General features: G+C 46.8%; 2 protein-coding genes across 4 annotated transcripts in view; one reads left to right on the top strand and one right to left on the bottom strand.

Annotated features, from left to right (window-relative positions):
* LOC108156492 (A disintegrin and metalloproteinase with thrombospondin motifs 9) overlaps window positions 1–19,856 on the top strand; it is a 33,294-nt gene extending 13,438 nt beyond the window's left edge. For 2 of the 3 annotated variants that reach the window (XM_017287984.2, XM_017287985.2), the window contains exons 2-17: window positions 11,370–11,769; window positions 11,826–12,145; window positions 12,286–12,806; window positions 12,871–13,020; window positions 13,086–13,244; window positions 13,303–13,883; window positions 13,944–14,123; window positions 14,195–14,323; window positions 15,806–16,029; window positions 16,097–16,380; window positions 16,446–16,647; window positions 16,711–16,875; window positions 16,947–17,123; window positions 17,180–17,548; window positions 17,606–18,268; window positions 18,340–18,438. In XM_017287984.2, the coding sequence (XP_017143473.2) occupies window positions 11,370–11,769; window positions 11,826–12,145; window positions 12,286–12,806; window positions 12,871–13,020; window positions 13,086–13,244; window positions 13,303–13,883; window positions 13,944–14,123; window positions 14,195–14,323; window positions 15,806–16,029; window positions 16,097–16,380; window positions 16,446–16,647; window positions 16,711–16,875; window positions 16,947–17,123; window positions 17,180–17,548; window positions 17,606–18,268; window positions 18,340–18,438 (4,623 nt within the window). Of the gene's footprint in view, window positions 1–11,369; window positions 11,770–11,825; window positions 12,146–12,285; window positions 12,807–12,870; window positions 13,021–13,085; window positions 13,245–13,302; window positions 13,884–13,943; window positions 14,124–14,194; window positions 14,324–15,805; window positions 16,030–16,096; window positions 16,381–16,445; window positions 16,648–16,710; window positions 16,876–16,946; window positions 17,124–17,179; window positions 17,549–17,605; window positions 18,269–18,339 lie in introns of all 3 variants that reach the window. The other variant, XM_017287982.2, reaches the window with a different exon arrangement.
* A 69-nt stretch (window positions 19,857–19,925) lies between these two features.
* LOC108156493 (actin, indirect flight muscle) lies at window positions 19,926–21,949 on the bottom strand. The gene is made up of 3 exons (XM_017287986.2): window positions 21,837–21,949; window positions 20,588–21,528; window positions 19,926–20,523 (listed from the first exon to the last, which is right to left on the bottom strand). The coding sequence occupies exons 2-3, from the start codon at window positions 21,510–21,512 to the stop codon at window positions 20,318–20,320; spliced, it is 1,131 nt and encodes a 376-aa protein (XP_017143475.1). The 5' UTR covers window positions 21,513–21,528; window positions 21,837–21,949; the 3' UTR covers window positions 19,926–20,317.
* Between the last annotated feature and the right edge of the window lie 585 nt (window positions 21,950–22,534).

The following is a 22,534-nucleotide window of genomic DNA, read 5'->3' on the forward strand; positions in this document are numbered from 1 at the left end:
TTCTTCTTGTCGATCGGTAGGGTAGATTATATCGGGATCGGTAGGATATCGTTAGAGTATTATGGTTATTGGTTGGGGTACTCATGTGTTGCCTTACAATACTTCCATATAGTACTGATGATAGTCTCCTTCTGCTTCTTAGAGGAAAAAAACCACTTGAGGCAATTGCTTATATTAATCGCCAAATTCCAGAGGCTAAAATATTTGCCCATCATTTTGGATTTTGCCCGACTACTAAGTAGTTTAAGAAATCTATTTTTAATGAATATTTTACACGATTGAAACAAATCGAACTGAATTGTTTATGCAAAACTTTCACATTTCAGCGGCGCTCGAATCGAAATTCTATACAAATCGAAAATTAAGTAAACATGCCCTTTACTAAAAATAGGACACCCGGCAACGTTCTGCTCGAAGGAAAATCGAGAAAGCTAAATGAAAATAATTAGTTAATATTTTTGGTCCGCGAAACCAAACAAAACACAAGAGAAATGTGCGTGTAGAGAACCTTGAGCAAATAAACAAAAAAAAAAAGCCCAGAAATTGGGCTAAAAAAAAGTTTAGACAAATGATGAGTGAGAGAAGCTTTGAGGTTAGATTTATGGGAAAATAAAATTTCCAAAAGCAACAACGCGCCAAAAAAAAAGAAAGGCCGAGCAATACATACCCTTGCGGATCTAAAATTATTCGGGTAACCAGATGATATACCAGTGATTAGATGTTGGTTCTTATGAAAGATATGAAGAGGAAGAGTCATAAAGGTGTATTCTCAAAGGGGTTTGGCCTTCTTGCATATCAAGAGTATATATCGACTATGTCTTTATCTGAAATGCTCGAAATCCCGTGTATTGTACATATCGAAACGAGAGCAATCGAGGATGCCGTTGCCGGTGCCGGGTCCCAAAATAGCACTAATCTTTATTTACTCTAGCAGTTTTTTGTTGTATTTATTTCACTTTCCTTTTTGTGCACTTACCATTGGGTTTTTTTTTGAACTTTTTGTGCAGACAGAAGCGTGTCAGAATTTTGATATACGAGTATTTGTTTGAGATGAACTCGTGTGTGCAGCGAGTCGAACGAACGATTGTCGGCCCAGGAAAGGCCATAAAAACTATGATATAATATATTTAGAGTAGCAACAACGAGGAAACAATAAAATTGTTTAATTAATTTACCAAAAAAGCAAAAGAAACCAAGCGAAAGCAAAAAAAAAACTACAAGTAAAATTGCAATAAAAATTGTGATATATGCAAGGCATAAACAAAAAAATTATAAATATATATACCAGCAATTTGACAATAAATAAAGCACAAAAAAAGAAGAACAAAACATGATATTAAATATGTAAAAACAAAAAATAAAAATAAATACAAACGAAACACTAAAATAATAACTGTGGCACATGTGGGGGTCGAGAGCTGAGTGCCGTGCCTCTGTCTGGCCGGGAAAATGGTGTCTGATGGATTTATTAGCTGCGACTAGACATCCTTACACAGCCAGATACTGAGACAGATCCAGATACAGATACAGAGGCAAATATTTCTTGTATTTCTAAGACGCTTGTGACACTATTTCGAGCTATTGGAATTTGGAGAACAGCCGGCGGCAACTGAATAAATGTGTAGGATAAAATGGCGTTAATTTCTTTGCTAAATATCTCTGAACCGTAAATAAATAGCGGAAAATGTGCTCACAGCTAAGTGGGGGGTGTTAAAATATTAAGATGATGTGTGTTTGCATTAGCATAATGCATTAGTGGGCTACCATACGAGAAGGGGTCACCACTCGACCTTCCGTTAGCTGCACTGCTTGGCCAGTCATTATGGCAACCGTTAATAGATATGTATATCTCTCCGCTGACAGACCAGGTTGACTGTTGACTGTCGACTACGCATATGCAAAACACGAAGAAAGAAAACGTGTCGGAAGTTGCACGACAGCAAAACACGCTGAAATTCTCATAACTCTCGTTTAACATTTATATAACATTCGTATGATTACTTGCTGTTCGTGTTTTTTTCTTATTTTTTGTTGGTTTATTTTGCCTTTGTTTTGTTGCTCTTTCTTTTGTTTGGGGCACCGGGCCGCACGCGTTGCGATTGCGCTTCCTTTTGCGGGCCATTGTTGCTTCCGTTTACTGTAAAGATCATTTGTTATGTGGAGAGGCTGCCACCTCGCCACCCCCCCCTTGCAGGGCAGACCAATCAATTTTAATTATCGAACAAATTAATCAGTCGCAACTTTCGTATCATTAAGATTAATGATGTCGGTCAAGTTGGGTGGCAACGGCAATGGCCACACAGGCAACACAGGCAACGTGCTAGAACGATCTAGACGATCTGACGACTTAAGGATACCCGGTATCTGGGCATAGTCCTACAAACTCTTTGTCTTCAATAGTTTATTAAAGCAGAAATTGATTAAAAATTATTTAAAGATGAATATAAAATTTATTACATCATACCACAGCGGGGGAATCACAGAAATTCTCCCAATAATTATGTGGCTCTTTCGATATTTGGGCAGACAGAAGGCCAATCAAGTATTTAAGGTATGCGAGCATACCCCTGTGCTCTTCGAATACTGGGTATAACAATAGACCTATCTATCGCTAGCACTGGCTATGCAAATACCGCACTTGGCTGAACCCGAACCCGAACTCGAACTCGAACCGAGTGCGAACTCGAACTTGAGTGTATCGCCACGAGCCGTGGCAAATGCGATTAAGGCGCGTATTAATTGCTCGTTTAATTAGGAGCCGAGAGCGATGGGCCAGGAGTATTTCCCAGTCCCTAATGCCAATTCTCAGTTCCCCATCTTGATTCAAAACAATAAATACTGGTCGCGTTTCGCAGAGTGCACTGACCCCCCTTTGAAATAATTTTGATATGCCCGACACACACACACACACATACATATGTATACCAAAGCATAAAGAAATGCTTATGCCGGCTGATTCATATGTCCCGTTGCCATTGTTTCGGGGAATCGACGGGGAGACGAAAATCAAATTCACAAATGCAGTTGGGTCAGTGACGTGCGTCAACCGTCAGCCGTCAACGAGGATCCGACGTATCCGACAGATACAAAATGTCTGCGCCTCAAAAGACTCTGCTCTGCGGCGCGACTGCCTTGTAATGAATAATTTATAAAATGCAGACGCAGGCTGACTCTCATCCGTCTCTCTCTCTGTGTCTCTGCTCGAAATCTGAATGAATTGCTCTTTTTAGCATGCACTTCATGGACCTGAGTGGAGGAAGAGCAGGAGGGCCTGCTAATGAAGCGCTGGCGACTGGCAGACTGAAATACGAGCAGAGCAGGCTCGAGCATATGTTCATGCAAATTTTCAGCGATTAAAAAGCCATAACTTACAGTATCAACGCAAAGCGTTGAGGTTAATTGACAGACGGCCAGACAAACTCGCCCAGCACCAGACCCAGCCACAGACCCAGCCCCAGACAGAGACGGAGACAAAGAGAATAGTGCTCTGAAATGAACGTTGCACATAAAATAAAACAAAAACAAAAAATGACAATAATTAGAAAAAATGAAACCGTCCGAAGGTTTCTCAAAAGCTTTTCCGCATTGTTCGAAGCCTGCTCTGCACTCTGCCAGTGTCACATGTTCTTCGGATTACACATCTGCCTCCCTGGGAGCCCCATTGAGTGGCTGGGCTTCGCCGGAACCGAATTTAACCCAAAGTCGAGTTGGTCTTTTCCATGGAAGAGCATTCTTGTTCTGACTGACTGACTTGCTGGCCGGCGAAATTCCCACAGAAATGCTTACTCAGGAGGAATGCCAAGGGTGCCCAACCAATTGACCAGCAACGTAATCGATACATCTCGGGGAATCTTCCACAGAATAAGCCCAAGATTGATACTTTTAATGTTTTAATGTTTCCTTAATGCGATGATTGATGTGGCGCCATTCGACGCCAATGAAAAGTGCAGTGCGGCGACAGTGACACTGACAATGACGAGGGCCCGCGCCCCCAACCCCACCTTTGACGGACAGACAGACAAATCCACATTCTGAGCACTGAGAAGATCCTTGGCACGCTCTTCTGCTCGGCAGCTGGCTGGATAATACACCAGGCACTTCATAAAATTCGCATAAAATCATAGCAAATTCCCCAGCGAAACATAAGCGATCGATGCTAATGGGGGGCCCATGGGCATTCCATATAGCTTTTTATTTCTCTGCTCAGATCCCTCTATATTGTACTTTGAACGCCTCCCCGCAATGCTAGCATTTAAAATAAATGGCATTGCTATCACCTGAGGGTATATTTTCTTTATCCCGCTGAAAGTCTTAATTGCCCAAAGTGTGCCTCGTTTTTCAACTCATAATTTCCTAGTGGTATTCGTAGATATTTAAAGAGTGCCCCATCAGCTATCGTGTGAGTCAGCCAGTGACCATTCACCTGTGTATAGAACTGGGAATTTTGGTCTGTGTGTGGCACAGGGAAAATCATATAAATGTCTGACTATTTTTATTTAATTACCGCGAATATTTCACTCATCAGCGACGTGTGCGTGTGTTTATAGACTTGGAAATATTGGCTTTATGGACTAGCCCTGCCCAATGACTCAAGTCGGAGACGGGATATTACGAAAAAGAGGTGCCAAAAGAGGTGTCCGAGGCACCTCACGTGCTCGTCTGGCTGCAGTTAATAGACGAGGCCCATGGCCCCCATACTGGTCCCCGTATTTGGCTGACGTTTTTCCAATTCTTTCGTAGAAATGCAATTCATCAAACTACTCGTTTGGCATTCAATTGGGAATTTCTGATTAGCCTGACAGTCAATTTCGCTTCGTCAAAATAAAACCCCTTCAGTTGTAATTTGCCAGCGCATTGTCAACGTCGATGTCGATGTCGATGTCAAGGCAAGGGAAGACCCCCACCAAACATTCAATCCAATCACAATCACATTCACAATGCTCGTAACGATCAACGAGAGAGTCAACAACATGTTTACATGAGCGTCGATGCTGATCAACAGCCACGACAAGGATGATGGGATCGAATGGGAGTATGGGAATGGTTGGGGTATGGGGTATGGGGTATGGGGTATGGCAATAGCTCAATTGAGATGTCAGACTGTGGCAGCTGCAGCTCGTAACTCAAACGCATAATCAGAGACAATTAAAAAATTGCACTCCCAATGCCGTACAAGGCAGAACAATGTAAAAAACAAATTTAAGAAAAAAACGAGACAAAAACCCAAGCGTGATATACCCTGTATTGGCAGCATCTGTGCAAGGATATGATAATAAGATCGGGAGAACAAAAGCAAACAGAACGTGGCACGGCGTTGGCGTTTCAAGTTTATTCACATTTCCTTTCAGCACCCAAACTACGAGTACGTAAACGGTACACCATGTATTCGCTCACTTGTTTGTTTTCTTGTTTGTTTGTTCGACGAAGAGATATGTGTGAGGATAGCACATGGTCAGCCGGCCGGCAAACAGACAAGACAATGATGCTATTGTTTCCACAAGGCAGCCAACCGATACGCAACTGCTGCATACACAAAGGCTGAGCGTCTGATCGGTTGAGCGCCGCATCAGGTATGCCCCAGACGTGTCCGTGTCCGTGTGCGCATTTGTTTTCATTGTGGCAAGATTGAGAAGATTTTTGATATATTTATGACACGAACGACAATGCAAATGCTGCTGCTGCTGCTCCTCCTCCTCCAGTCGTGTCATTGACACTGAGACAAGACAAGGATCCCCAGTCGATCTGTGGATCAGTTGCTCCGCGGCGAGGCACGCTGATACGCCGCGTTTACGCCTCCGAAATAAGTTTCCCGCATTCCAAAGGCCAATTACGTTTGTTTAGACTTGGAACAGCTATTATTTAAATTAATAGAGCTGCTGCTTTTAATGTGCAACCTGAGCGAACCACATCGAAAATAAACAACAATAATAGAAGAATGGTTTGTTTTCCGCCGCAGGCATTCCTGCGCCGGTTGCTAGGGCCCTATATATATCGACATATCGATATCCACATTCTCATCCACACCTTGTTTCCTCCCATGGGCCATCTGTTCTCTGCAGCACGCCACCCAACCACCACCCACCAGCCCCCAGTTCGGAGAAGCGCCAGCCTTTGAAGTGGCAGCCCCGCAACAAAGTTGAGAGGATTTCGTTAATTTACAGCGTTTTATAAGAATATTAAACGGTTGCTCCCCTTAGTTGTGAGGCGATTTAGGCTCCAGTTTCCCCCAGTCGAAGGTGCGACCCCAGGTGCAGAGCAGGTTGGACCCGCAGGGGGGGCTTGTGGCCGGTTCGCACACACCTTCTGGCATCGACTCGGGCTGTCCAAATAAACACGCACACACTTTGTAAGCGTCGGAAAGTAAATAAATATTTGTAATTTATATGTTTTTGGCCGGCGTGGGCAACAAAACTGCAGATACAATAAATAAATCGAACGTGAGAATGTGTTGGGGAACGCATAAGGCTGAATGGCACGCCGAATGCGCTCCGATCCGATCCGCTCCGCTCCGCTCCGTTTCGCCGAATCAAGGTTCGAGACGGGAAGTGTGTGCATAGCAAGTTTTTCGGCAAAGCATCCCCCCCCCACTCCCAGCGGAGGCAGGGGTCACTCACCATATCGTAATTTCACATTCAGCTATCCATGTACAATGTTCACTAATTAATCAATAAAATCGGTCTTGAACAACAAAAACCTACTGCCCGTGTACGTGCTGTAGTGCATACAAAATCGAGTCTGAAAATTGCGCATACGCAGCGTATGACCATAGAAACGCTGTGTGTTTGTGTGCTTTTCTTGCCACTCACAAAAGTGTGCCAAATAAATCAAAAGCGAACCCATTAAGGCATGTATTAAATTAACCCAAAATAAACAAACAAAAAACGCAATCAATTCGAATGACAAAACCGCCATCCAATGGCCAGAGATGCAGTTTAATGGTGCGTAAAATCTTTACGATGCTCTTCGGCTGGAGTCCAGGCTGCCAGGAAAGAAGAGCGCTGAATCATCGTCTATATTTTGAATTCAATTGCATCCATCCTGTATACTCGTGCCCTGGTTGGGGGTCTGCTGGCAACAGTTTTTTAATTCTTTCAGTTTTCTTTTATTTTTTGTGCAAATTTTATGAAATTAAAGGTAAACAATGTTTGATTATTTTATAGTTTTGAAACGATCGGAATATACAAACACATACATATACATATATATATATATACCAGTTAATTTCAAGGTTAAACACGCAATAATTAACTCGGCGAAATTGTGCTGGGGGTCGGCGCGGCCCCAGACGTCTTCGGCAACGCCATGTGCTGTGCTGGGAGCAGTGCTGCCGATTTTTTCTTCAAGTAAGAAATAGCTTTTTTTCTGATAAAATTTGGCAGCACTGGCCTGGAGGCTCGTGGGCTATAAACAAATGGAGGAGCCGCCGCCTCTCGACACGGGGGGCACTGGGAACTACAGCTGCTGATGCTCTTGATACGGCAAACATATGGCAGACGGAGGCGTTGTCCAGCCAGCCAGCCAGCCAGCCAGGCGACCATCCCACCAGACGGCCAAGTACCCCAAGCAGTCAAGCAGCCAGCCCCAGACAAGCGACCCCGGTCTAATGCATTTTCTAGCCCATTTTCAATTAAATTTTGTACGTTTTGGCCAAGGTTAATTGATTGAATTTGCGATGATGGCTTTCAATTGTGAATATTGAAGTTTTAAATGCACTTCAGCTGAATGCTGATTTCAATTTAGATACACGGCATCCGGCGCACAGTGCACTGCAAATGCATTTTGTATACAAACGAATAGTTCCATGACAGCATGGTCATATTCGGGCGCTGATCTAACGCCAATGCGTGGGGGATTCACCGGATGACAAGAGTTTTTCCCCAATTTTGGGGCTCGTGGGCCCGTGGGCCCGTGGGCATTGGCTTTTCCAATGAAGTACACAGAAACAGATTTTATGGGCATGTTTTCATTATCGTTGTTTTTTTGTGTGTGTGTTTTGTTTTTGTTTTCGTCTTGCCAATGTCTGTTTGCCCGCTTCCAAGGACTCCGCTCGCCGCGATCTCCGCCCAAAAAGGAAAATGGGAAAAACATTTCCACTGAAATGCTCAGCTGCAAATTGAAAATATTTACAAATAATTTGGCCGGCACTGAGCAATGCGAGTTTCCACCTAATTCCTGTGTTTGCGAATGTTTGCTTGGCCGGTCGGCCGTTGGTCGGTTGTATTTAAGACAATTCCCAATTTGGCGCGCCTTCAATAGGGTTCTCGATTCTGTTTGCGGCAGTCACGCATCGCGCATGCATAACGGCCCCAAGAAGCACGCCCATAAAGTGTACAAGTTTATTTATCATTCGCCATAAACACACGCGCCCCAAATTCTACAAAGTGCAGTTGGTTTTGGAAAACGGAAAATCGCATTGCAAAATGCATGTTGCATGTTGCATATAAGGTTCGAATGGGCGGCAGGATATAAATAAGTGTGAGACCACGGGTGCCTCCACCCCCTAAATTGCAGTTGAAATCCAAATCCAAACCGCAATCGAAAACGAATGACGTGCATTCGAGCTATCGAATAATTCTGTGCGCCTGTGATTTATCCCAAATATGTGGCTGCTAATTTGTTAATTTGTAGTTGGGTTCCCCCCCCATTTTTATGATCGTTTCCATATGTGGTGCGAGGAGCGCATGCGCAAATGCCATGCCGTTAAGTGAACACACAAAAATGTTGAGTATACGGCGCGTTGGCCAAATGCGGAGCAGGGCGCCTGCTTTTGTCCAGCAGCGATGCAATTAAGTCATTAAATACAAATTAACAGCGACAATTGCTGCCTCAGCCTCAGCCTCACTCTGGCATCGCCACTAGTAGTGTAATTAAGTGAATATTGCGCATACGCCGCGTTGTCTGACCAGGCCCGTGGCCTGCGCACGCATTCCCCGTCCCAGTACCAGTCGCAGTCACAGTCGTCGACGCAGACACTTAACACCTCGTCGAACCAGCCAATTAGACGGCCAAAGGTGGTTTACATGAATCGACGATTCGTGTCGGCGAAGAGTGCGGGCCCAGGTCGATTCGATTCGATGCTGCGTGCCCAGGCGGCCTTCACGACGCTCCCGGGGACAGACTGAGCGACGCCGTGGCTCTGCAGACAGTGTGTCGGCCAGAGTTTGTGGCCATTGGCATAAATTATAGCACACGGCAATATAAAGCGATCGGCTGACACACAAATCGCTTGTTTGTTTCCATTCCCAGTCAGGTGTAAACAGGTTTGACCGAGATGCTTCTCTGTTGCTGTTGCTGTTGCTGCCGCCCCATCGAATTGGTCAATTAGTCAGAGAGCCCAGCAACCACTTCGCCTTAATAATAAATTAAGCGAAGTGGAAATGAACCATCCGAAGATGTGTATACAAAAATATAATACAAGACCCTAAAATAAAGAAGAACGGCACAGGCAAATCCAGGGGCTACTTAACTTGCCGTTGATAAAGGCAGAAGGCAAAAGGCACGCATACCCATACCCCTACCCATACGCATTGCATTTGCATATTTATAAGGCTGCCCCGAAACAAGTTAATAAGCAGCTCTTCCAACGCATGCATAACTAACCAATGAGAGATAAAAACAGAGATCGCCAGAACGGCACTTTAATTAAATACATAAAGAGCCTGAGCCTGGGCCTGGGACTGGGCCTGGGCCTGAAGAGCGCCGTGAATATCTTTTGGGGCATCTGCGGCATGCGCGATTTGCATTGCAAATCTGCCTGAACAGGCATTTAAGCACTGGATAGAATTTATGATAAGCCTCACACCAAGCAGATACGGCGGAGTCTTTGCCTGGCTATCGATCTATGCATACACAGAGTGGCTTGACCGATAAAAGTGTACCACTCGTGCAGTTCAAGCAGTTCTTGAAAAGGAAATACCCGCCCACAAAAGTATGCAATCATACCCGTGGCTATCTCTATAGATAACCTTTAGATTAGCTATCACACCCACACTGCTTTCATTCATAAATACCCGTACTCGTACATAGTATAAGGGCATCGCATGGCTGGAATTGCGTATAAAATGCGGCAGTTCTTTTCAATTACGTGACTCTCCCGAGTGTTGCTATCTGTGGCTGGGCGGATTATCTTCTGGTCGGTCGTTAAAACGGTCTCAACTCTAGGACCGGGCGCAAGCATTAAAGTTAATTCGAATTTTATGGCGCATCATCTTGAGCAATTTTCAATAAAAGCTAATTTTTCGATGGTGCTTTCGGTGGCGCTGACAAAGACGGACAGAGAGGTCAATAACTACTGACATTTTGGAGGACAAGTTGAAGGTTTATTCCGTAATTATGATCTCGTTTATATGTATGTAGTATTTCCTCTATATTTGTGGTCTACGGAATCCTAATCTACTCTAGAAACCGCAAAAAAATTGTTTAGAATAATGTGATCACATGCCCCACCGGCGAAATTATCAGTGTTCTTTGATCCATAGATCTTTTTTGGCAAACAAAAATCGTCTAATCGTCTGGGATGGTACCACAATATTTGACAGGGGGGATGCGGGGGGCATAACAAATGTGTCGGCGGTCACAGAGTTCACAGAGCTGCCATAAAATTATGTAAAATACTTCGTCTCGTCATTTAGCGGAAATAATTCGCTAATTTCGCGGGGGAATTTTAATTTATTTTCGCTGATACATGAATTGTCTAAGGCAATATCGCAGAGGTGCCAACAAAGAGCTCTCACACAAATTTACAAATTAGTGGTATTTAATTTTTTTTTCTTTTCCATTTTTTTTTTGTGGCTGGCGGGGTACTTTTTCGTTTTTTTTTTTGCATTTGTTTTATGTTTGAAATGTACACAAAAATTGCCGCTGGCACACTTTACACCTCAGCGCTTGAACATTTTGCTTTAAACAAAATGTGCAAAATTTTTGGCGGTGCGAGGAAGTGTTTTCAACAGCTTTGTCGGTCGGGGGCTGCAGCCAAAGGCCAGCGCCGGGGGCAGCTATGCCTCGCTGCCTCTGCCGCTGCCTCTGCCGCTGCCTCTGCATTTGTCTGATCTGCGTATCTCACAGGTGGTCAAGGTATCTGGTGGTATCTGGCATGCCGGCGGCGGCAGTTCATCAATAATTCTTTCAAAAGTCAATCACTCAAATCAGCCCCCGTCATGATAGGCCGTTGGGGCAGTGGAGAGTGGAACGTGCCCAAGCACTTATCTGGGCAGCTTTCCAGCCACCCATTAATCGAAATCCGCCTCGAAGGTGTGAGAGAATGCCGGCAGTATGGACGTAGCTCTGCACCACAAAGCACAAACCACAAACCACAGACCACAGTCCCGGACTAAACCTCTGTTTTCTCTGTATTTTTCGCTACGTTACAGCTCGTGCTGAAGAAGAGGTGTGAATGGTGGTTCTACCGGTACAAGTGCAGCCAAAAGATGTCCACACACTGGCGACAACACGCCTGCCTGTACGCCTGTGCGCTCGTCTTCCTGACGGCCTTATTGTTCCTGTTCTTCAACGGCCTGCCGAGCGGCCATAAGGCCAGGCTGGAGCTGCCCAAGGGCAACCAGTCGCCCGCACAGTACCCGCCCGCCGTCACCCCCCTGCTGTTCCCAGTCACGGACCCACCCAACAGCGACGCGGACGGCTTCGAGGACATTGGCAAGGAGGAGCTCAGTGCCTTTGTGGTCCCCACCAAAGTCTACAATTACAGTCTCAACGAAGACGACTTGCTCTTCGAATCGAAGCGAAACAACGACATCAACAGTTTCCTTAAAGGTGAGAGGAGTAACATTTCCCCCCTCTTGGACGCCTTCTCATCCTTGAGCTTGCAGACTCCTCGCCCGCATTCAGCATGACGGGCACGTTTCGCAGCAGGTCGCACCAGATCTGGGATCCACATCCGGAGTACAATCTGCATGCGTTTGGGCGCGGACTGCATCTGGTGCTGCACCAGGACACCTCGTTCATACCGAACGACATGATACCCCTGATTCGCATACTCAGCAACCGGACCGATGGGGCAGCGTCGGAAGATGGCGACCAGGAGCAGGAACAGGACCAGGAGCAGCAGCACTATCTGGGCTGCTACTACAAGGGCTACGTCGAAGGCGACTCCCACTCGGCGGTGGCCGTTTCGCTCTGCGGCGGCATGGTAAGGCCAACAAGTGGCACAGAATGACCTTCGCAAAGCCATTTGCATCGCATTTACATTTCGCAAATTATGCTTATCAATATATCGCCGAATATGACTACTAATAAGCCCCCTTAATACCCCTCCTTAATCCGCGACAGACTGGTTATATCAAAACGGGTTTCGGCACACTGCTCATTCAGCCGGTCAACCAGACCAGCAGCGACGAGGTCTTGCACCGCGTCTGGCGGCACTCGCAGCGCAATGCCAGACACGCTGTCTCCAAGCTCGAGCTGGGCCTGGACGCACTGGAGCCACTGGAGCTGGAGCTTGAGCGGCAGCTGCGTGACAGCGTGCCCCGCAAGCTGAAGCGCCGCAAGCGCCACTACACGGACATGGACAATCAGCTGTACACCCTCGAGGTGCTGGTGGCCGTCGACTCCAGCATGGGCCGGTTCCACAAGGACGATCTGTCCGCCTACATTCTGATCCTGCTGTCGATTGTCTCGAAGATCTTCGAGGACGCCAGCATCGGCAACTCCATCCGCATCTCGCTGGTCAACCTGATCCTGCTGCCCGACAGCAATGAACGACACAACTCCAGCAACGAAATGCTCAAGCACTTCTGCACCTTTGCCAACCAGAAGGGCTACCACTACGACACGGCCATGCTTATAACGCGGTAAGACAGAGGATGAGCTGGCGCTGATCAGCATCTAGAGATAATCGATCTTTCGATCTTCTAGTGAGCCGATCTGCGGGGGAATTCCCGGAAAGAGCTGCCATATGCTGGGTCTGGCCGAGCTGGGGACCGTTTGCAATCCCAGATCCTGCTCCATTGTCCAAGACACTGGCCTGCCCGCTGCCTTTACCATGGCCCACGAGCTGGGTCACATGTAAGTTGTCGCTGCAGTTATCTTTCCCCCAGCTTCTCTTTGATTAATCATTTCTCTATATATAGCCTGAATATGCCCCACGACGATGACAAGCAATGCCAGCCGTACAATACGAAATCGGGCAGCAACAAGGAAATGCACATCATGTCCAGCGTTATGGGCATCCACATGCATCCGTGGTCTTGGTCCAAGTGCTCGCAGCATTTTGTGTCCGAGTTTCTAGAGTAAGTGGATCGAAGGGGGGAAGAGTGCTGATTAATATCTGCCATTAATCATCTGCAGAAAGACGGACAAGTCATGTCTGGAGAACACACCCTCCTCGTACATACCCAACGAGACGAAGAGGCTGCCGGGCGAGATCTACTCGCTGGACAACCAGTGCGAGCTGATTTACGGCAACCAGAGCACCCATTGCTCCATGGAGGAGGAGTGCCAGCGGCTGTGGTGCAACCGGACGCACACGAATCCCCACGACCAGTGCCGTTCCAGCAACCTGCCCTGGGCCGATGGCACGCCGTGCAACCAAAACCGACACTGGTGCCAAAAGGGCAAGTGCGTGCCCCGGAAGGGGGGCCAGCTGCGCAAGGTGAACGGCGGATGGGGGCCTTGGACGGTGTTCACGCCCTGCAGCCTCACCTGCGGCGGTGGTGTTCAGGAGTCGCATCGTGACTGCAACGACCCGGTGCCCGACCACGGCGGCAAGTACTGTGTGGGAAGCCGCAAGAAATACCGCTCGTGCAACACACACGAATGCCCTCTGGGCACGCCCGATCCCCGAGAGCAGCAGTGCTACGATATGAACGGAAGAAACTTCAACATTCAGGGCATCAGCCCAGCCTCAAAGTGGATACCCAAATACGAGAGTAAGTACCGCCCTGGATACATCCATTTTGGGGCACGTCTTTACCGAGTTTTCTTCACAGGAGAACCGTCCAAGCAGTGCAAACTGTTCTGCCGCGTGGATAATAGTATTACATATTTCAAACTGAAAAGCAAAGTAGCGGATGGCACCACCTGCACCGTGGACAGCTTCGACAAGTGCGTCAACGGCATCTGCAGGCCGGCGGGATGCGACAATGAGCTAAACTCGATTGCCAAGCTGGGTATGTACGCGTCTCATGAGTTCCTCAATTGCTCAGAAATTCACCGTCTCTATAAACTTTTTTACATACAGACAAATGCGGCGTTTGCGAGGGGCAAAGCGACACATGCGAGGAAGTAACCGGAAATCTCTACGTCTCCGATCTCCTGAAACTGAAAGACCCCACCAAGACCCTCTACTATGTGACGACAATACCAAAAGGTGTGTACCCCCAATAATTTGCATCCGCTGTTGTCAGCAGCGCAGCACCAAAAAAAAAGGAAACATATATAATTAATGTTTTGGCTAATTTCATAAGTAAATGCTAATGGTAAATTTGTATGCCTTTTGGCCTTAATGAGCAAATCATTTACATACCCATACACATGTACGTCCGTATGTGCCATCGCCATATTTGTGGAGGTCCGTGACTTGTCGCTGCTCCCCAATCCAATGGCCGTTGATAGTGCTTTCTGAATGGGGTGTTTGTGCTGCTGATCGGCTGGTGGCGGCTGTTGCATCGGCGCCAGGTGATTGCTCCCAAGACCCTCACGTACGCACTGATTACTGAGTAGATTTGCACCACTACGGAAATGGCCAGACTAGACTGCACCAGGTCATCGCACATTAATTACGGCCTATCTCTGGAAATCGCAGTCCTTATCACTTGCTGGCGCCACTGGCAATCTCTTAAATACAATCAATGACACAGCACAGCACGTGTTTAAAACTTTTAATTGAATGCACTTCAGCTTAGGCTAGGTTAACATAACCTAACTTGATATTTTCTTCAGATCGATTTCAAAGACTTTGCAACACTGACGGCCGGCAACACTTACGTGCTTCCACATTAGTGTTTTGGAGAGTTTTTCTATGATCTATTTTCTATGTTTCTATAGAAATTTATTCTATGAAAATACAATCCGTGCCGTTATGCGCAGAAATGAATTTTTTTTTGACAACGTTCGGATAACCAAATCGGAGTGCGTCAGCTGTTTTCACGAAAACAAAAAGTGTTGTTCCACCACCAATTATTTCCTAGCCAAAATGAGGTTCAGCTAACAAAAATTATGTATAAATTACAAGGAACGGTGGGATTTTTTTCAGATGTGAAACATCGATTCCCACTGCCACCGTCCACCACTACATTTTGAATTATATGTGGCGGGAAACATACGTCTTAACCCAGATGTTCTATTACGCGTATGTTACGAGCACAGTCGGTGCTGTTATGCGTTAGATGTTTTCACGAAAGCAAAAAGTGTTGTTGCCATGACCAATTATTTCCGAGTCGAATTTAAGGTTGGGTTAAAAGGGTTAAGGCTCAAATGGCATTGTAATGGTGTCAAATGTACATATGTTAATGATAGCCTTTTCCCACACAGCACATCTACAAGGAACGGTGCATTTGAAAATCATCGGCGAAACTTCGATAGAAGGGTGCGGTTTAGATATGTATATATCAGGTGAATAGTGGAATAACTAGGAAATTTTCGGAACGGCAAAACCATACGGACCATCCCAGAAATGGATTGTGGATGGTCGCCTGTTTCACCATGTTCTAATGCATCATATAAACAAGTTTTCTCAAAGTTAACATTACAAATAGGTTCATTGATTGAATATATATTTTATCCATGGTTCCGATAATACACTGTACACTAATAACACTGTTGGTTTTATTTGTTTTTTGGACATTTCCAGGTGCGTCAAATATCGTCATCACACAGCCTGGTTATCCGGAGCAAAACTACATTGTCCTGAGCGATGACAAGCGTGCGCCAATTCTAAACAGAGACGTGGTCAAGACATATTCGTTGAAATTTGTTTATGCCGGTGTTACGATAGAGTACAACGGCTCCAACAGCCCAATGGAGCGTGTGAACACGACCTACTCATGGAAGCTGTCTCGTGATCTAGTAGTTGAGGTAAAAAAGGCTTGAGGCTTTGTTAAGTGAACTCGCGTATTAATACCTTCCTATCTTTGGGTGCTAGATCATCTCTATTGACCTGAGTCCGGCCAAAAAACACGACACAGTACTGATTTCGTACTCTTACACCATTGACAAGCCGATGACCGCTGAGGCGACGGAGGTCGAGATCTATCGTTGGGAAATGCAGGCGTGGAGCACCTGCGACTCGCTCTGCCAGGGCAGAATGTATCGTCAGCCAGCCTGCGTTAGCACCACAAAGGGACTCAAGGTGGCGCCGCAGTTCTGCGATGCCACAGCCCGATCCATGGCCGAGGATCTTAGCTGCAACATGGATTGTCGTCTAACGTGAGTTGTCGAAATATCCGAAAATCTGTATGGATTTCATCTTATTGATTTCCCTGCATTTCTAGTCTGAATGTCACGAGCATCTCAGAGTGTTCGGCGTCCTGCGGGGAGTTGGGAACGCGCGAGAAGAACTTCAACTGCATACAGACATTCCCGGATATTCAGCGTTCAAATATCGTGGATATGTCTTATTGTAAGCTCAAGTTCGAGGTGGTACACCATGAGAAGTGCCGCGAGGGATGCTGGAAGTATTCGGAATTGACAGCGGTGAGTAGTCCTTGACATCTCTGAAATTCTTCATCTGACTGTCTCTCATTTCTGGCGGCACAGTGCTCCAAGTCGTGTGGCACAGGCACCCAGAAGCGCGAAGTGCGGTGTTATCTGCACAATGCCCACGTCAGCGACGATCTGTGCAGTCCCCGCACCAAACACCAGTACAATGAGCTGCTCCATTTCTGCAACACCGAGCCCTGTCCTGTCTATACAGAATCACCGGTAAGTGTTATCAGCCACTCTCCATGCGTTGGACACCTATGCTAATGCCAATACACCCAACCCAAATACAGAATGCAGTTTCGGTGAACAATTGGGTGACTGGAGACTGGGGCGACTGCAATGATTGGTGCAAGAAGAGCCGCTCCGTGAGCTGCTCGCATCCCTATGGGATCGGTTGTGATCGAAACAGGAAGCCCAAGGAGGTGCGCAACTGCTGCCAGATCAAGTACACCAGCGAGTGGAGTGAGGTGAGTCCTGCTGATGGATAAGTCTCATTGTGAAACTGATTGTACCTCCTCCGCAGTGTTCTGTGCAGTGTGGCGAGGGGCAGAAGAGGAAGCTCCAGCGCTGTACACGTGTGTACAAGCCCGAAGTGCCGGGCTCGCCCAAGCGCAAGGTGTACATCAATGACTCGTACTGTCTAACCCGAAAGGTTCGGAGGCCAACACTCCGCACAACCACGAAGACGTGCAAGATCAACTGCAAGTGGATTACCTCGAACTGGACGCCTTGCCCGGCGGACTGCTCCGAGGAGTACCAAACGCGCTACGTTCGCTGTGAATCCTGGCAGGGCGACAGCATAGAGGAGGGCCATTGCGCGGCCAAAAAGCGTCCAACCAAGCGGCGCATCTGCAACAACTGTGTGCGTCGGCAATCGAAGGTCATCTCGGAGGTAAGTCCCGAAAGACTGTAAGACAAACAGGTACTACGTTCAATTCTCTTTTCGCAGTGCAACTGCGATGGCTACGAGACGCGAAGAGTTTTCTGCTTCGACTCTCGAATGGGTCGCATAGCCTGTCCCACCAGATCGAAGCCGCAGAAGCACAAGTGCCTGCCCCCGGCCAGCTGCAGGAGGCGAAGTGTCAGCAGCAGCAGCAGCAGCATGACGAGCGCCCGCCGACCGCAGAGCTGCAAGGATCTGCAGCGCATGCATGGCATCTACAAGGATGGCGAGTACATGCTGATGGTGCGGCTGCAGCAGGTGCGCATCTACTGCCATCACATGAACAGTCTGACGCCGCGCGAATACATAAGCGTGGAGCCGCAGGAGAACTATTCCATTTACTACGAATACAAGACCAAGCTGATGAATAGTTGTCCGCCGGCGTCCCGGGAGCACGAGTACTACAATGACCAGAACTCCGGGCGTACGCACTTCAGCAAGCTGCGCCTGAACATCACCGATCTGCGGATCATCGATAATGATTTCGAGTTCGCCGAGTCGCGAGGTCAACGCCAGAAGCTCGGGTCGGCGGGCGACTGCTACAACCGTAATATGCAATGTCCGCAGGGGGATTTCTCCATAAACCTGGAGCGTACGGGCTTTGCCATGCGCCCCGGCACCGTTTGGAACACACATGGCAACAGGGTGGTAATGAAGCGTAGCAGTGGTGTAAGTACTAGTCTCAGCCACAAAAACTGATCAATGCCGTTCCGTTCTCTAACGATGATCTTTCCCTACAGTTTGACACCGCGAAGCTGACGCGAAGAGCATTCTGCGGGGGCTATTGCGGAGGCTGTTTCATTTCTCCCGAGGCGGGACTTTACCTCGACGTGTTATGACGTGTGTGGGACAAATGCACTGAATTTACAAATTTACATTTGAAAGTATTAACCAGTTTTAAAGGTCCGAACCCAACCAGGTCTGGCCGAGGTCCAAAAGTACGTGGTAAATTGTTATTCCTTCCCCCGGTAATCGGGTCTACGTCCCGGGAAGGACCACGAAGGTTAACCTCAGAGCAATGCCCTCCCATTCCAAACGAGTAGCTCCTGCTGCGGAAATGTCCGAGGGTTAACCCTAGCCAAGCATTACCAGCCACCTACAACGATGGACCTCCCGTTTCAAACGAGGACTAGCCGCTGCCAGCCGCAGCACCACCCACTGACGATCGTTTAAAGTATTCTCGAATATTAGATAGGATTTATCATCATAAGGAATCGGGTCGTGTCAGAGGAGACCGAACAAAGCAAAAACTGCAATATTAACAATTTGGGAGCACGTGTACATATAATATTACTTTGCCCGAAATTAGATCGTAGACATTATGGCCATTTAAAGCAATAAGGTGTGTACATACTTACCTGGGGATATGAGCGTATAATTTATTCGTTAAGATTGAGTTGACCAAAATACAATCCATATGTTGGACAATAACCAATAGATAGTATATTTAACGCTTATTTATGCTTACAATGTTGCAATGCTGGTCTGTACAATAATTGTATTTGTTAAGCTACGCAATTAATTAGTTAAGAAACCCACGTAGAGATATAGAGATATTAATGTACTAGGTGCTTACGAATGGTAACTAAAACGAAATACTCATATTATATAGGAGAAACACCCAACCCAATCCAATGCAAGCCAACCGCACAAGCCAAAACTATTCATCTAACTAACACACTGCTGAAGGAACGAACGAACAGTTTCAAATAAATAACAGTCACTGCCAAACCTTATACTTTACTTATACCCGGTGCTCGTTGAGTGAAAGGGAATATACGAGTGTGTAAGAAACAGGCATTTACGATCCAAAAAAGTATACTTAAGAAGGATCGATCTAAGCACATACTTAATTGTCAGTCCGTCTGAGATATACCATTCGAAGATCAAGCATTGATATGTGATGCTCAAGTATCTAGATAAAAGTTTGCCTTTTGATTATTCTTCTCTCTTGTCATCTCACTATGATAGTGATTCATATTTTTCAAATTGAAACTAAATCACTTCCACAGCTGTGACACAGAAAAACAATCTGAGTAACGGGTATCGCATAGTCGGATAGCCTCGACCATATCATTCTTACTTGTTAATGTTGAATTCATCATATCCCTATGGCCTAAGTCCCGGTACTAAGTATCCTCGCTGTATGTTTTGATACTTTTCGTATTACATTCTAAGTTATTAGTTATACAAGAACGTCTTTTAACAAAATATTTAATGTGAATTAAAGGAATTTAAAAGCTGTTTACCAACCAAACTGCTCTTGCACCTTCATTTGTGGGGAAGTACTCGTACACCAGATGGTAATAGAAAAGTTTATTATTTATTTAAAGTATGTATTTCATATTTTTAATGGAAGATATATAATTGGCTTTCATTACACTGACTAGGGGCTGAAAGCTCATTGATATACATTTGATTGTAGATGTTGTCTCATGTTCTTAGACGCTACACACACCGACGATTTCTACTCTACCAAAAGTTGTTCTTCATAATAAAAATCCCCGGTTCTGTTGCTGAGTGAATTTCAGTGAAGGATGTGCTCTGGCAACAGGAGGTTGCCTCTGTGCTGTTGTAAATTTTAAATGGATGATAATTGTGCGATGCTCTTGTGTATCACTGTGCGAGCCGACGGTGTTCGGGGGCGGCCCGCTGTCGTTGAGGGTATTGCTGTTGGTTTTTGTTGCCTTTGGAAGTCTTTCGCCACGTGGGAAAGATTTAAAAGCATTTGCGGTGAACAATGCCGGGGCCGGACTCATCGTACTCCTGTTTCGAGATCCACATCTGCTGGAAAGTGGAGAGAGAGGCCAGGATGGAGCCACCGATCCATACGGAGTACTTTCTCTCAGGTGGCGCAATGATCTTGATCTTGATGGTCGATGGGGCCAGGGCAGTGATCTCCTTTTGCATACGATCAGCAATACCTGGGGGCAAACGGCACAAGTAAGCATCAAGGAAGGGCAACGGCAACGGATGAGCAGGGCTTACCTGGATACATGGTGGTACCGCCGGACAGCACAGAGTTGGCATACAGATCCTTACGGATGTCCACATCGCACTTCATGATCGAGTTGTACACGGTCTCGTGAATACCGCACGACTCCATTCCCAGGAAGGAAGGCTGGAACAGGGCCTCGGGGCAGCGGAATCGCTCGTTGCCAATGGTGATGACCTGTCCGTCGGGCAACTCGTACGACTTCTCCAAGGAGGTGGAGGCGGCAGCGGTGGCCATCTCCTGCTCGAAGTCCAGGGCAACGTAGCACAGCTTCTCCTTGATGTCGCGCACGATCTCACGCTCGGCAGTGGTGGTGAACGAGTAGCCGCGCTCGGTGAGGATCTTCATCAGGTAGTCGGTCAAATCGCGACCGGCCAGATCCAGACGGAGGATGGCATGGGGCAGGGCGAAGCCCTCATAGATGGGCACGGTGTGGGAGACACCGTCACCAGAGTCCAGCACAATACCAGTGGTACGACCGGAGGCGTACAGGGAGAGCACGGCCTGGATGGCAACATACATGGCCGGGGAGTTGAAGGTCTCAAACATGATCTGAGTCATCTTCTCGCGATTGGCCTTGGGATTGAGGGGGGCCTCTGTCAATAATACTGGATGCTCCTCGGGGGCCACACGCAACTCATTGTAGAAGGTGTGATGCCAGATCTTCTCCATGTCATCCCAGTTGGTGATGATGCCGTGCTCAATGGGATATTTCAGAGTGAGGATACCACGCTTGCTCTGAGCCTCATCACCGACGTACGAATCCTTCTGACCCATACCCACCATCACACCCTGGTGGCGTGGGCGACCCACAATCGATGGGAAGACAGCACGTGGGGCGTCATCACCAGCAAAGCCGGCTTTGCACATGCCCGATCCGTTGTCGATAACTAATGCACCCGCATCATCGTCACACATCTTGGCAGTTGATTATCTGGAAACAAAAATGCAATCACACTGTCAATTTGTTCGTACTTATCGAGCTAAAAGTGTCCTTTACGAAAAGTTCATAGAACCCAAATTGACAAAATCAAACTAATTGGAATTTACGCGAATGCTGATCTTTTTTTCGTCAATCCGATTAATCTTCACTTTATAAATAGATCATGCCCTTTAGAAGACGATGGATTCTGTGCTTCTTTGGCACCACTTAAATGTTAAGAAATAATCCTGGAATGTATCGGTTCTGTGTGATTCTGTATCCTTGATTCTGTCAGCCTCCCAGCGATAAAACTCACACACCTTTTAGGCGAAGGAAAGGATGTAATTAGAATTAATTCGCACGTTGACGATTCTTGTTGACGGCTAGACTCAACAACAAATGGCACGCCGTGCGGTCTGTAGTGCCTTTATATTGGGGGCTCTCGCTCGAAGAGATTTTGGCTAGCTGGCAGGGCAGTACTCAGAGAAAGAGATGCGCGAAACTAGTGCGAGGCAATCATCTCGAATCGATCCATATAAGCCGTTTTCTTTGTTCTGGTCACAGCATGAGAGAAGTTCGAGATCTTGGGGTGCATGCGACACATGAGGCCCCTTCGATTAGGTAGTTGAAGTTGATGCATTCTACAGTTGAAGTTAATGCTGGAGAGTCCATCAAGTAGGTTTATTTCTTAAGGATACTGAGGGAAGTGTAACGTTTCACCCATTCTCCAACCCAAAATATCCATCGTAGGGGAGATGTTGAAAGAGAGCCAGAGTTAGATAAGAGAAAGACCCACACACACACACACACGAATGATAAACAAATGTGCGTGACAAGAATTGGCCAATCAATATGCTTCAGTAGTGGGAAATTCGGGCCCCGGCCCCACCACTTCCTTGTCCACTGCGGTGGCCGACGACTCACTCGCATCGCAGAGAGTTCAGAAAATAGAAACGAACCCTAGAAGGACCGACGCAAGACAATTGGCATGCCATGCCATGGTACGTGGACCCTGAGC

The sequence above is a fragment of the Drosophila miranda genome, chromosome 2, assembly GCF_003369915.1.
Source record: "Drosophila miranda strain MSH22 chromosome 2, D.miranda_PacBio2.1, whole genome shotgun sequence".
Classification (NCBI taxonomy): Eukaryota; Metazoa; Arthropoda; class Insecta; order Diptera; family Drosophilidae; genus Drosophila; species Drosophila miranda.